Raw genomic sequence first — 13,156 nt, 5'->3', positions numbered from 1 at the left:
GTTCACATAATGTGTTGCAAAAGAAAAATCGAATCTTTATAGACAAGATGTTTGTTTTGTTAATACAAATGGTCCAAGTCTCTTCTTTTTCCCCAAATACAGTAAATTCTTCTTTTTACTGTGTAAACTTTGTGGCTACAGAGTGAGAGTCTCTCTGGTTGTGAATATTATAATGATGATGATTTTCATGATAAATGCAATCAGAAATGATCATTATTGAACTCGGAAACAGTAAAGCTGACAGTAAAGCAACTTTTACTAAAATGAATGAATCCAAACAAGTTTTAGGATTTTTATTATCATTGATTTAGAGAAAAAATGTTATTTCTGCAGCTACTCTATTAATGAGGCAAAAAGTTTTAAAGTTAATGTAATTGTTAATGAGTGTATACAGGCTGCAGACCTTTTCATTATTAATGTGCAGCAACGTTTGCTCTGTGTGGCTTCATGCTGCAGCTATTATCTTAAACAAATATGCGGTAACTTTGCTGAGGAATCGGCTCAAATTCTTTTTCTAACAGAGGTCTATTATCTCAGCTGTGCAGTGTCCAAAGCAGCTGTTGATGGGAGCATTACGCTCTTATTCATGTCTGAAAACAGAATTACGCCTTTAATCCTGAAAGTTAATAAAAACATGTTGTTCTCTGGAGGGGTTGTAGTTTTTCTGCTGAATCTCCTTCCTGGGAAAGTCAGTTTAGTCTTGAAAGGAAAAGGTAAAGCTCAGAGTAGGGCTGCCATCCTCGTCATCAGTAACTGTGTCTCTGCAGAACATACAGCCCTGAACATTGAGCATAACTTATGCTGAGAAGTGTTGGGCAAATCCACTATCACATTTAATGATCTGTGAGTTTTCCAGTGTCTCTCCATCAGTTACAAAGCGCTGGATTAAATCTCCAGGCGGCAGCCACCCACACTAAATATTCACGCTTCAGCCTTATGATGCATTAAATGAAAGTAGACTTTTAGTGGTGATATTTTAAGATGACTGTGGCGCTGGGTGTGCGGTGTGTTGATGGATGGAGTCAAAAAGTGACAGAATGAAGGAATATAAGGGGGAGAGAAAAGTGGCTGCCTGGTTAAATGAAAACAACCCGACCGTCAATGAACAGTGTTGAGAAATTTCAGGCTGGCTGAGTGACAGATCGGACAGAAAAGACAGAAGGTGTGGAGACAAAGATATTCATGGCTGTGTAAAAGTCTGCACCCACCCTTTATTTTTTGAAGATATTTCCAGAACAAGGGGAAATATGTGAGTTTGTGCTATTCTAAGAAGTTTTAAAAGTGAAAATATTGGTCTGAGCCGCTTTATTCTTCATCAGTCTGAACCTTAGACAACTTTAATCTTAGACAAGCTGTCATCTCTTTAAGTAGTCGGGAAACGTTCTGCAGACTTCTTGAAGAACTTTCTAAAGCTCTTTAGATTTTTTTTCTGCCTTTTTCAATTCAATTCAACACTTTATTTCAGATGCAATATACGGTCCATTTTAACCACACACACACACACACACAATTTAAATGCTTTTTTATATCGGCTCAAACGCCAGTAAGTCCACTGTTCTGTGTAGAGATGCATCAATCCACTTTTTGCAGATTGGATATCCGCTGATATCGATATTTTCTGATACCACATGAGTTTATGTAAACATTGTAATTATGGTCATTTCTGCTGTTGTTGTTGTTGTGTAATGTTTCATTAGGTTGTCATAAACTACACCTCACGTGATAAAACAACAGCTGATAAACTAAGTGGCTTAAACATAAACGTTTCTTTCAAAATGGTCGGGTATGAGGACTGGATGGAAAATTAGTTTAAAAAAAAATGCAGCCAAAGAAAAATCTATGACGATGTACAGAAACCTGCAGAGCTGTCACCTAAAACCACTTTTGAAGATTGTAATGAAGTTTTGGCTGCTGGGAAGAGAAATGAAAAGAAAGAAGGGTTGGATGGAGACTTGTGCACAGTTCTGTGGGCAGAGGATGGATGATTGGACAGAATGATGAATTAGAATTATCATTTATTTTGTCGTAACTACTAAATGTGTTTTGGAAGTTGTGATGTATAGAAATTGGCTTTATGTGGAAACATCATTAGGGACCTAATCAGGTTTTCTTATCAGTCATGTTGTGTATAAATGTTATCATTTATTTCAGAGTGTCCTGAACCTTGTTGCGGGTCATTTGTCCATTGATCGCTCCTCATATGCATTTCCCATTAATGCTGCATTATCAGAGTTCCACATATCTGCCAGTTGAAAGGTGATATGATAATTACCACATTGAAGCCAATCTTGCCTCCATGTCAGACAGGCCTGCGTGTAACACGAGGAGCACTCGGCGTCCGGTCCGGTGACCTTGGTGGCTTCCGCCGCCAGAACAGGGCAAGAATGAGAAATAGTCCCGAAAACTGATAATGACCTCCAAGAACACACATGCAGGGAGCACAGTCAACAAACCTCCACAGCTACTGGTCAGATTGTCAGGAAATGTGGAATTCATTACTCCTGGGAGGAAGATTTTAAGTGATTGTAATTCCTTTTGACCTTGTTTCTTTTGCTGACATCAGGTTAAACCTTTTTTTTTTTCACTCTACTAATAAAAAATGGCTGGAGGGTCAATGAAATTTAACCACAGAGGAGAAATATAATACATTCTTTTTTCAAATGACTAAAATGTAGAGGAAAGATGTGATGAAATAAAACAGGATGGTCCATGAATACTTCTGTACAGCCAGAGCTGCAGCTACTTTTTTTCATGTCAGTCCTCAGATTTTCCTCAAATGTTAGGAAAGCGATGAATGTGAGAACACAAATGTCAGACCAAACAAACCCACTCATTCAGCCCTGTAGCTGTGAGTCTGTGAACGTCTGGCAGCTTTTGCTGACACCAAATGTGATGTTAGTGTTCGTGGTAGTGAAACACAGACTCGGTTTACATGCCCTTCATGTCAGATTCATAACTTGTGGGCTGATCCGACTGCAGGTCGGTTCTGGATAACAGTCTCTCACAGACTCGATCTATCCAACACCACATTTTCTGTTCAATTTGTTTTCATCTTTCTGTCACCTTGGTTTTTCCCTGTAACCGTAAAGCAAAACACAGATAAAAAGTAAAATCTGAGTTCTCTTGCTGCTACACAGGCTTTGCTTAGGCACAGCAGTCAGGATATCGGGCACAATTTACCTCTGGACAAATTTCAGAAAAGCTGTCAAACTTTGTCCAGAGGTTTTATTGGTCTCTGCCAGTGGTCAGATTTTTGTTGTCTATTATTTTAGCTGCTGTAAATAGAAATGGTAAAAAACCAAAAACCTCCACTAATATGTTCATTTAAATTAACTTGCTTTGCTTTTGGTGGGTTTTACCTGTTTTGGAGAAGACTTGATGCATATAAAGCCTGATCTATGCTCCCTTTACCAGCGTAAATGGGTATGACCATGTCAAACGCTGTCCTTTTACATTGGTATGGTTGTTAGGCAATACATCCACAGGGGGCAGTGTAGAGTTTAGTTTCTCTTTAGAGTTTTGATGTTGGTTTCAAGCACAAAGGTGGTGATGGTAGAAATCGAGACAATGTACATTTTCAAAAAGGAGAAGAGGAGGCAGCAGCTGCTTATTTGTTTGTTTTCAGCACTTTGTTTAACTGATGTGTTCAAGTTCTCCATAAATAAGTTGAGTTTTGATGGTTGTACTTTAGCTACTTCAGCTATACTGCTCAGCGCTGTTTCTGGTGGCACTGCTCCATTTGCTACGTTGGGCTACGCAGGCATGTAAAGGATGCAGAAGATGGATAGAAGACTGATTTTTGGACAAGTGCCCAGACAAATCCACAAAAGACAGCTCTTAACAGAAAGGGAAAGCTGTATATGCCAGCGATGGCCTCATCTATTACAAATGACTTGTAGCTCAGCACGGGGGAAGTCGGTGGCGTGTTTAAGATTTTCATAATTGAGCGATATTTTGCTCTTTTTGAGGAATGAACTTGAGCCATTTTTTGTTTGTGCAGATGTTTTTTGGACTTCATAAAACATGTTGCATGCAGTTGTTGTTCTCAAAGAGCAGCCACTGACTTCCCGTGTCAATTTATGTATAAACACATAAATCGATACATAAATTAGTACGAGGCAAAAGGGTAATGCTTGTTTATAATAACACAGCGTTTAAAAGGGACGTCTGTCCATCCAACCATGCGTTTTTTGCTTTTATTTTTTTCTCACTTATCTGAGATTGAGTTGTCTAGGTAACAGGTTCAGAGTGTCACCCCGGCGGCACTCACCCACTGGGGGATCCTGAGGCATTCCCAGGCCAGAAAGGATATACAATCCCTCCAGTGAGTCCTGGAATAACCATAAAACCAACACCAAGGCGCTCAGCCGGGGGCTTGAGATTATCCTCACACCTGCTCTGTGCCTCTTCCCTTGAGAAGCTTGGCAGCGTGAGAGCGTCTAGCCCGTCTGTGGGAGTTCCAGAGCCCACTGAGTCTAGAGGCCAGCCCAACTATAACTAGTTGGTCCACCTCACACACCAGCTCAGGCTCCTTCCCCACCAACAACGTTGCATTCCTCATCCCAGTAGCCAGTTTGTTACACTGGCAGTTGGCACACCCAGGTTCCCTTCTTTACATGCCAGTCAGCTCTCACTTCATCCGACCTCAATTTTCCTCCCTGCAGGTGGTGAGCCCATATGGAGCTCACATTGCTTTTACAGGCTGAGCCAGGCAAGCTCCAGGAACCAAGGCTAGACCACCCCACCATGCCTGGCTCCAGGAAGGTTTCCTCCTTCAGGGCAGTTTTATTTTTTTACACTCTGGAGCTGCTCCATCAAATCCTATGAATCACTTTTAGCCTGACCTCTCTCTTAAGACCAGTTTGCCTTAGGGGGGACCTTACAAGGAGGCAATATCCCCTACCACAAAGCCTCAAAAGCTGCCTGAAGCAAGAGACTCATCTGAGACACAGACAAGGCAAGAGGAATCTGTCTAATACTAAACTTAGATGTCACTTTTTTTTAATGACTGAATCATAGACCCAATAAATCAGATTTTATTAACAATAAAAAAGGTCAGACAATGCATCTCATATTCATCCCATGATGTCTCTAAAAACAGGATTTCTTTTTTCTAAACTGGACACTTGTGATGCACCAATGAAATAAAGTTTAATGAGTCTTTCGAGGAAACGTCACCTTTTAACATGCAGTTAGAAAAGAAAACACAGTAACATGTTTAACATGTTAGTTTGGTCTTTTTGACACAGTTTTTTCCAGAAACCAGGGCTATCCTGAAATTGTTTCTGAAAATGAAATTGTGTTTTCTGGTTGAGCCTGCAATCGTTCTGAAAACCCAGTTCGTTCACCGTTTTTGTTAACCCAGTCCGTTAGTTGTGTAACTCCAGACCGTAGCTGTTTCTAATTTGAACATTTCCCTTTTGTAATTTAGCAGAAAATGTTCTCAACGGCCCTCGCTCTTTATGTCAAGAAGAAAATTAAAATCAACAATGGAAAAAAAAACCACAGTTATTCCTATTCATGGAAATTAAAGTTAATTTGCATGTTTATGCAGAACTACTGTTTTTTTTTTTTTTTTTTTTTGTTTACCTCCATCAGTCTGCACTCTCTACATCCCTCCATGCATCACACCCTATAGGTGAGTTTATTAAAAGCTGCTGTCAGAGGTGGGAAGATTTTTTTTTTTTTTTTTTTTGTGGTGATTTGATTTGCTGCTCAGTTCTCAGTCATTTATTTATCCTGTGTGCTTACCATCATTGAATAGGATGCCTCTCTTAATCAGATATCAGACACAAACGCCCTTTCTGATCGCGTTAGTTGCAAAGTGTCCTTTTATTGGATTTAAACAGAAGTTAACTGTCTGACCAACACACACACACACACACACACACACAGAAACAGCAGCAGATCTATCTGATGGATCTCATTCAGGCAGTATTATGTGTCATAGGGTGGAAGAAGAGGAAAGAGGATGAGTGCTGCTCATTTAACCAGGCAGGAAGTCGGCAGCAGTCATCAGCCACATCAGAACAAATTGAGCTGCTGATGTGGGAATTACAGGGAAATACTGTGTGTGTGTGTGTGTGTGTGTGTGTGTGTGTGGAGGGAAGGTTCACGTTAAGTTATTGCTGTTAAATTGAATGAATGAAACTTTTGTCATTGCAACAGGTGCAAAGAAATTTTGTTCCAGTACAAACCCTTCCAAGATAAAACAACAACAACATAGAGAACCAACAGGATGAGGCAGACTGAGGCAGCAGCCGCCGTGCAGCACGCCATTTTCACAGGTGGAGAAGATAACATGAGGGAGAGTAACAGGATGAGGCTGGGAAAAAAGGCGTCTCTACATTGGGCATAGACGGGCTCAGTGTAGAGATCCAAAAAAACACACCTCAGTACATGAAAGCATCCATCTGCCAGGTGAACTTGATAACCAGCCATCCAAGGCCAGTACAGGGAGCCAGATTAAGATAACAGCATTTGTTTTGGTTCAGGCTAGAGCCTGTTTCGTCTGCCTTGAGTCTCTCAGTGGTTTCACTGGCTACTTCAATTCATCCGAATTTTTGGGTCAGTTTCCACCCAGCCGAGCTGACAACTTCTCCAAGTTGGTGTCCACCCCGCATACAAGCTCCAGAACCGCAGCCAGCTTGTCATTCTGAGCTAGGATAGCCTCCAGTTTACGATTTAGGCTCCTGCAATGCCATAGTCTGATTGTTCACACACCGGCACAGAAATCCGGCAGCTTGCCAGTGGCCGTATAGATGTCCTCTGCATCTTCAACAGAAAGAATCGACAGACACATGACCTTCCACACCCCCCGTTTTTCGGTTCGAATAAATTTGTTTAATTGCATTGAGAGACCAGTTGATCAGATCCATGGTTCAAGATGCAAAGAGAGGCTCAGATAAGACAGGACAAGTAGCAGGGCCGAGTGTGGGGAGGGAGAGAGAAGAAAAGCGTCTGCCTTTGTTGAGAGCAGGAATGAAGGAATGAATTTTGATCGGTGGATTTGCTTCCACAAGTGAAATAAATGTCATTGCAATTAACTTAAGTGAACTTGAAGACATTTATTAGTGCTGCTGACCAGTCACATCCTGACAACGTTGACCTTTGAGACAGTTTATCATTTAACCTTTTGTCAGGTGCATGTCTTTTAACAGGCACATGTAAATTTGCACATATCACTCCAGTCCTTTCTTCTTTACACTGGCTCCCCATCATTGATTTTAAGATTTTGTTTTCAAATCACTTCATGGTTTAGCCCCCTCTTACTTAGCAGATCTTTTATGCCACTACACTCCACATAGATCTTGAGGTCCTCTGACCAAAGACCCTTGGTGGTCCCCAGGTATATGTTGCTTCTCCAGGGAGGCCTTTTCTTTGCGATTGCTGCCCCCAAGTTAGGACCTACCCCTCATGTCAGGGCTGCTCCTACCCTGGACATTTTTAAAAGTCTGCTAAAGACTTTCTTTAGCCTTTCCTGATGTGCAGTAGTTGACCTTGTTTTTATGTTTGTTTTTATTTGTTATGTCTTTGTTTTACATTTTTGTGTGTGCCTTTGTGTCTTTTCAAATAGTGCAGCTCCCTGGCCAACAGTTTCTTGTTTTTAGAGGCACTTTTTAAATGAAGTTGCCTTGCCCTTTCCCTGCCTTTTCTGCACCACAAAGTGAAAAGCACTCCATGAAAATGAAAGTGGTGGCATCACCTGTAACCAAAAAACAGGAATTGTCTCATTCTTTTATTTTAAAATGATTCAAAGAACATTATTCATTCATCGTTCTAGTCTTCTAAGAAGGGGTACAAAGTTTTATTCCACAGAAGGAGTGGAAACACCACTGTTTCTTTAACAGAGGCAGAGGTGTCATCACTAGCCATGTTTACATAGACACAAGTATTCTAATTTCATGTAAATATACCAAGATTTTGAGCTGGTCATGCTCATTCAGATAAAATTTTGGTTTTGCACTCACTGCCAAATAAAGTGGCAGTGACTGTTCAATGTCTAATCAGCCAATCACATTACGGAGCTCAATACATTAGTCATGTAGACATTGTGAAGACGACTTGCTGAAGTTCAAACTCAGCATCAGAATGAGGACGAACGAGGATTTAAGTGACTTTGAATGCAGCATGGTTGTTGGATTGAATATTTACTGGGATTTACCGCACATAACTACGGCAGTGACTGAGGCGAAAGAGTGGGTCGTTGGCGGTTCGATTCCCACTCCCCCAATCATCTGTCGTTGTGTCCTTGGGCAAGACAGTTCACCCTCCTTGCCTCCAGTGTTGGCATCGCTGGTGTAGGAATATGGATTTGAATGTTCGGTGGTGGTCGGAGAGGCCGTAGGTGCAGATTGCCTGCCCCAGGGCAACTGTGACTACAAATGTAGCTTACCGTCACCAGGTATGAGTGAGGAGTGAATGAATAATAGATACAATGTAAAGTGCTGGTGATGCCTTGAAAAGTGCTATATAAAGCCATTAAAATTATTATTTTTTTTTTTAACCCTGTCCTGTCCAGCATCCTAACATACAGAACGGTGGTCTGTGTGCCATATTTTGCTTGACAGATTTGCTCTACCAAGGGAGACATGTTATATACATGGCTGCCCTTGATATTTTTATTATTTTTATTGTAATCTTATTTTCTTTAGTCTTATATGTCAGTGCCGAACCTGACAGGGAGATAGAGGAAGAGAGAGAGAGAGAAAAAAAAAAGGGAGAAAAGGACAGGATTAAAATGTGGAAATAACAGTTGTCTATGCTGCCCAGAACATATCACAAAAAAAAAAACAACAACATAAACTACCACAGTACTACATGATACCGAAAGAAAGATAGAATGATGATAATATAAAAAATTACAATAGTCATCAAACGTACCTGCAGATGAACGTACCAACACACAAACATCAGCTACATCTAGTGAGAAGCGGATGGAGAGACGAGCACGTTTGTGAGCATGCACGTGTTAATGTGCATGTGTGGCCATGCAACAGGGAGGAAATGTGTACCCGCAAGGGGGCCGCGATCATGCCGCACCAGGGAGTCTAGGGCCTGGTGGGCCAACCAGACCCGACCCTCTCTACATACACACACCCACACAACCACATACATTCTCCCTGGGGTCTCACCAGCCCCCCGATGCGGCACCGAGGGCAGCCCCCAGGGCAGACGGCGCCCAGCAGCACCCCACACAGGACTCCAGGCAGGCACCGAACCTCCACCCCCCGCAGCCCCGAGTGCATCCCGGGACACGAGGGCGTAGGAAGACCCCGGCCCCCCTGCCCCCCAGCCATTAAAATTATTATTAGAGTTTACAGAGAATGGTCTGAAGAAGGGAAAAGGTTTAATGAGCAGCCGTTGTCTGGACTAGAATGTCTTGTTGTCAAAGGTCAGAGGAGAATGGGCAGACTGGTTGGAGATAATAGAAAGGCAACAGGAAGTCAAGAAAGCACTGGTTCCAGCCAAGGTCTTCAGAACAGCATCTCTGAACACACAACACGTCCAACCTTGAAGCAGATGGACTACAGCAGCAGAAGACACACCGGGTGCCTCCAGTCAGCTAAGAACAGGAAACTGAGGCTACAATTCACACAGACTCACTATGTTACGGCTGCCTGTCATTTTGCCTAACCACTATCTTATTTTTTATGCAAATGTCTGTACCATCACCCATCGGAGATTGGATATGCTCACCACACCCTTTTCTGTCTGCTGAGGACTGGCCCCATGCACCATGCCTTTGCCTTCTACCAGCTGATTGGATAATTGCCTGGCCAATCAGCGATGTTACAGCTACACTCTGAGGAAGTAAAAACCAGCTGCAGCTGTGGACTCGATTGCAAATGTTTTCCCCAGACAGTCTGCCCCTGGCTTGCTGAACAATTGTGGTTGTGATTGTGGACTTTGGATTTGGCGGTGTTTGTCTAGTAGGAATAGTGTTTTTTGAGTGTTAAAACTGTTTGGCTTTGTTTATATTTTGGTTTACTGACTGATAGTCTTTTTGTCTTTTTTTAGTAAGACTTTGGTAAGCTCTTTTGGTTTCTCCTTTAGTCTTTTGTTGGTAAAAGTGGAATGTGTTTAAGTTTGTAGTTGTATATAGAATTTTTGGTTAAATTTTAGATATTGGAGCTACTTCACCTTTTGTTAATATATATAGTAGATTAGTTGGCCAGTTTTTTGTTCACCTGTTTATTTTTGCTTTTGCTTTTTACTGGCTTGTTTTGAGTTGACTTTAGAAAATGGCTATTATATTGGATTTTTGTTTTAAGCAGCTTCGCTAACCCCAACACATTTTTTTTTGTATGGTTCCTCATTTCCACTTGCCACAATAAAATCAATTAACTCCCAGTTTTACATCTATCCACAGTTGTCATTTCCTGTTACGCGTTTCATACCTCTGTATTGGGTCGTAACTCGCCAACACTGGACGATAGAAGATTGATTGTTGCTGGTCTGATGAGTCTCTATTTCAGCTCCACATTCAGATGCCAGGCTCAGAAACTGATGAAAACATCGTGAAAACATGGATCCATCCCGCCTTGAATCAACACTTTAGGCTGCTGCTGGTGTAATGGTAGGGGGAGATTTTCTTGGCCCACTTTGGGCTCCTTAGTACCAACGTGGCCTGGTTTAACCAGCACAGCCTACCTGAGTATTGTTGCTGACCATGTCCATCCCTTTATGACCACAGTGGAGCATCTTCTGATGCTACTTCCAGCAGGATAATGCACCATGTCACAAAGCTCAGATCATCTCCACCTGCTATCTACAACATGACAATGAGTTCACTGGACTCCAACGGCCTCCACAGCCACTAGATCTCAGTCCAGTAGAGCACTGTTGGGATTTATGCCACAATAAATGAAGGCAGTTCTGAAGGAAAAGGGGTCTAACCTGGTAGCAGCAAGGTGGACCAGAAAGTCTAAATTTCCTGTAGGGATCAGCATATATGGTTGTCTGTCTCTGTGATGGACTGGTGATCGGTTCAGAGTGGACATGGATGCAATCATTGAGGATTTTTCATTTCTGTGTTAAATAACATAAACAGAACGTTTCTCAAGATCAGATGTTAAGAGGGGGGAAATGCTGCTGGGTCATCGTTAGCTGTTTCTTCCTATGTGCCGTCTCAGGTTTTCCCCCCGACTCCGATTCTTCCTTTTTTTTTTCTTACTGATATGACCTGATTAGCTCATAAATAGGCATAAGATGTTTTCCATAGTCATGCACTCACAGCTCATTACAGCTTTTCATGTTTTAACAATTCTAAATGTGGAAAGAATCCATATTTTCTAACATTAAAGATCAACAAACGGGATGTGAGACCCTCTGCCAGCCTCTGGCCCTCACTTCTCTCTGAGCCAAGCTCTGTTCTTTTACTTTCTCTCAGTAATACAGCTTTAATAAACACTTTAATAAGAATTTCACTCCTTTCTAATGAAGATTTGCCAAACTGCCCTAACCTGCATGCAGGAGTCCTGAATGCTACACAACAAAAGCCTTTATATTTCAACCTGATTTGCTTAAAAAAAAAGACATTGGTTTTGTCTTATTTTTTTAATCTATAAAGCACATTGCAAGTTGACAGCAACATTTATAAATTTTCCAACACAGGTTTCTGAAATGACCCTATACATTTTTTAATCATGTAAAATTGGGGTCAGGGATTTTTTCTTTCTCTCAATTCTTTGAACAAAATGTGATGCAGGGGATTTTAGTACGTTTATGGGGCTTTACCCAAATGTTTAGCTGTGTTTCTCATGCCACTAAATTACAATCTTTACAAGTTATACCCCGTTCTCAAGCTGACTGCTCAGGATTCCTAACGACATAATACAACATCTGTTGGTATTAATAAAGTAGAAAAAATTAAACATTTACTTTTGTATTAAGTGTTGTTGTGGGAAAAGATTTGATTTCTGCTCATAAATAGAATAATTACATAAATAAAGTGTTGACAGTATCCATTAAAAAATGGGGGGTGTGATGTTCGGTTTATTGCTTTAGCTTTTTAAACTGGATAATCATCACTCAAACATCTTTTGATGATTTCAAACATATAATAAAGAGATATTTTGTTTATTTGTAGTATAGTAACATATTTATGACCTGACAGTTGTTAATGTCTAAATGCAGGACTTTCGCTCATCATTCACACATTTGCAGTTTTTACTCTCAACCTTCAGTTTGATCAGACTGTAGCTGCTGAAAAATGTTGTACCTGGAAACATGGGAGCTGCTTCTGCAAACAGGACTAATAGAAACATTTTTTCTATCGTTTGAGCTGCAGGTGGGAGCTACATCTGTGAGCTCTGCCAACAAGTAACCACATATGGAGCAGCTGCACGCATTTACACAACATGTAGGTGGAGGTGGCGCTCGGCAACTGCCTCACTTTGGTCATTAGGTCCTCATGAATATGCAAACGTTGCAGCATGTGCTGTAAACACATTTCTTTTCATTTAACATGTGTGGATGAACTCTATAAATTCTATATGTTCATGTAAATTTCACAGTGCAGCATAAGACTTGTTGCTCATTTAAGACCAGAGGATAAATACGAAGACGTTTTAAAACCTTCTAAATATGTGACTCATTGTGTGTTACGGGGGGGAAACCAACCTTGTAAAAGGAAATCATTTAAACCCACAGTTTTGATCAAAACCAGATTGTATTAATGCTTGTTTTTCATAACGGAGAAGTAAGGTGGAGAAATTGACGGATGCTACAATATGATTGGATATTTGAAGGCTGATTATTTTTAAGAAATAAACGTCAACATTAAAGGAATTAAATACATTTATTAAAACTTAAAATGAATGATAGAATCATTTAACAGAGATTTCTGTGCCAAATACTTGCAAGAATTCTGTATCACACCAGCTGTATGTCACCGGCCCGTAATCTGATCAGAAATGATTGGAAAGGCTCTCGGCTCCTGCAGATAATCATATGTGTCAGTTCTGTCCCAGTACCAGTCTGTTTCTGACTGATGGACAACTCGTCTAGAGCTTGTCACCTAGTATACACAAGACAAGGCGAGACTGGCTTTTTGTACAGCATTTAAAACGCTAAAATGGTGAGAAACTGACAACAGAATACAAACGGTGAGGAACATGTGATACAAATACAACATCATTGTCAAGGCACATAT

General features: G+C 41.0%; 1 protein-coding gene across 6 annotated transcripts in view; it reads left to right on the top strand.

Annotated features, from left to right (window-relative positions):
* Window positions 1-13,156, top strand: part of atrnl1a (attractin-like 1a) — a 317,476-nt gene that overhangs the window by 170,721 nt on the left and 133,599 nt on the right. Inside the window, exon 26 of one of the 6 annotated variants that reach the window (XM_042010702.1) lies at window positions 4,665-5,285. The exons of the other annotated variants lie outside the window; for them this stretch is intronic. Within the exon in view, the coding sequence (XP_041866636.1) occupies window positions 4,665-4,706 (42 nt within the window). The 3' untranslated portion in view covers window positions 4,707-5,285. Of the gene's footprint in view, window positions 1-4,664; window positions 5,286-13,156 lie in introns of those variants that run through there. 6 annotated transcript variants of the gene reach the window in all.

Source organism: Melanotaenia boesemani, chromosome 16, assembly GCF_017639745.1.
Source record: "Melanotaenia boesemani isolate fMelBoe1 chromosome 16, fMelBoe1.pri, whole genome shotgun sequence".
NCBI lineage: Eukaryota > Metazoa > Chordata > Actinopteri > Atheriniformes > Melanotaeniidae > Melanotaenia > Melanotaenia boesemani.
This window is presented reverse-complemented; position numbering and strand designations above follow the sequence as displayed.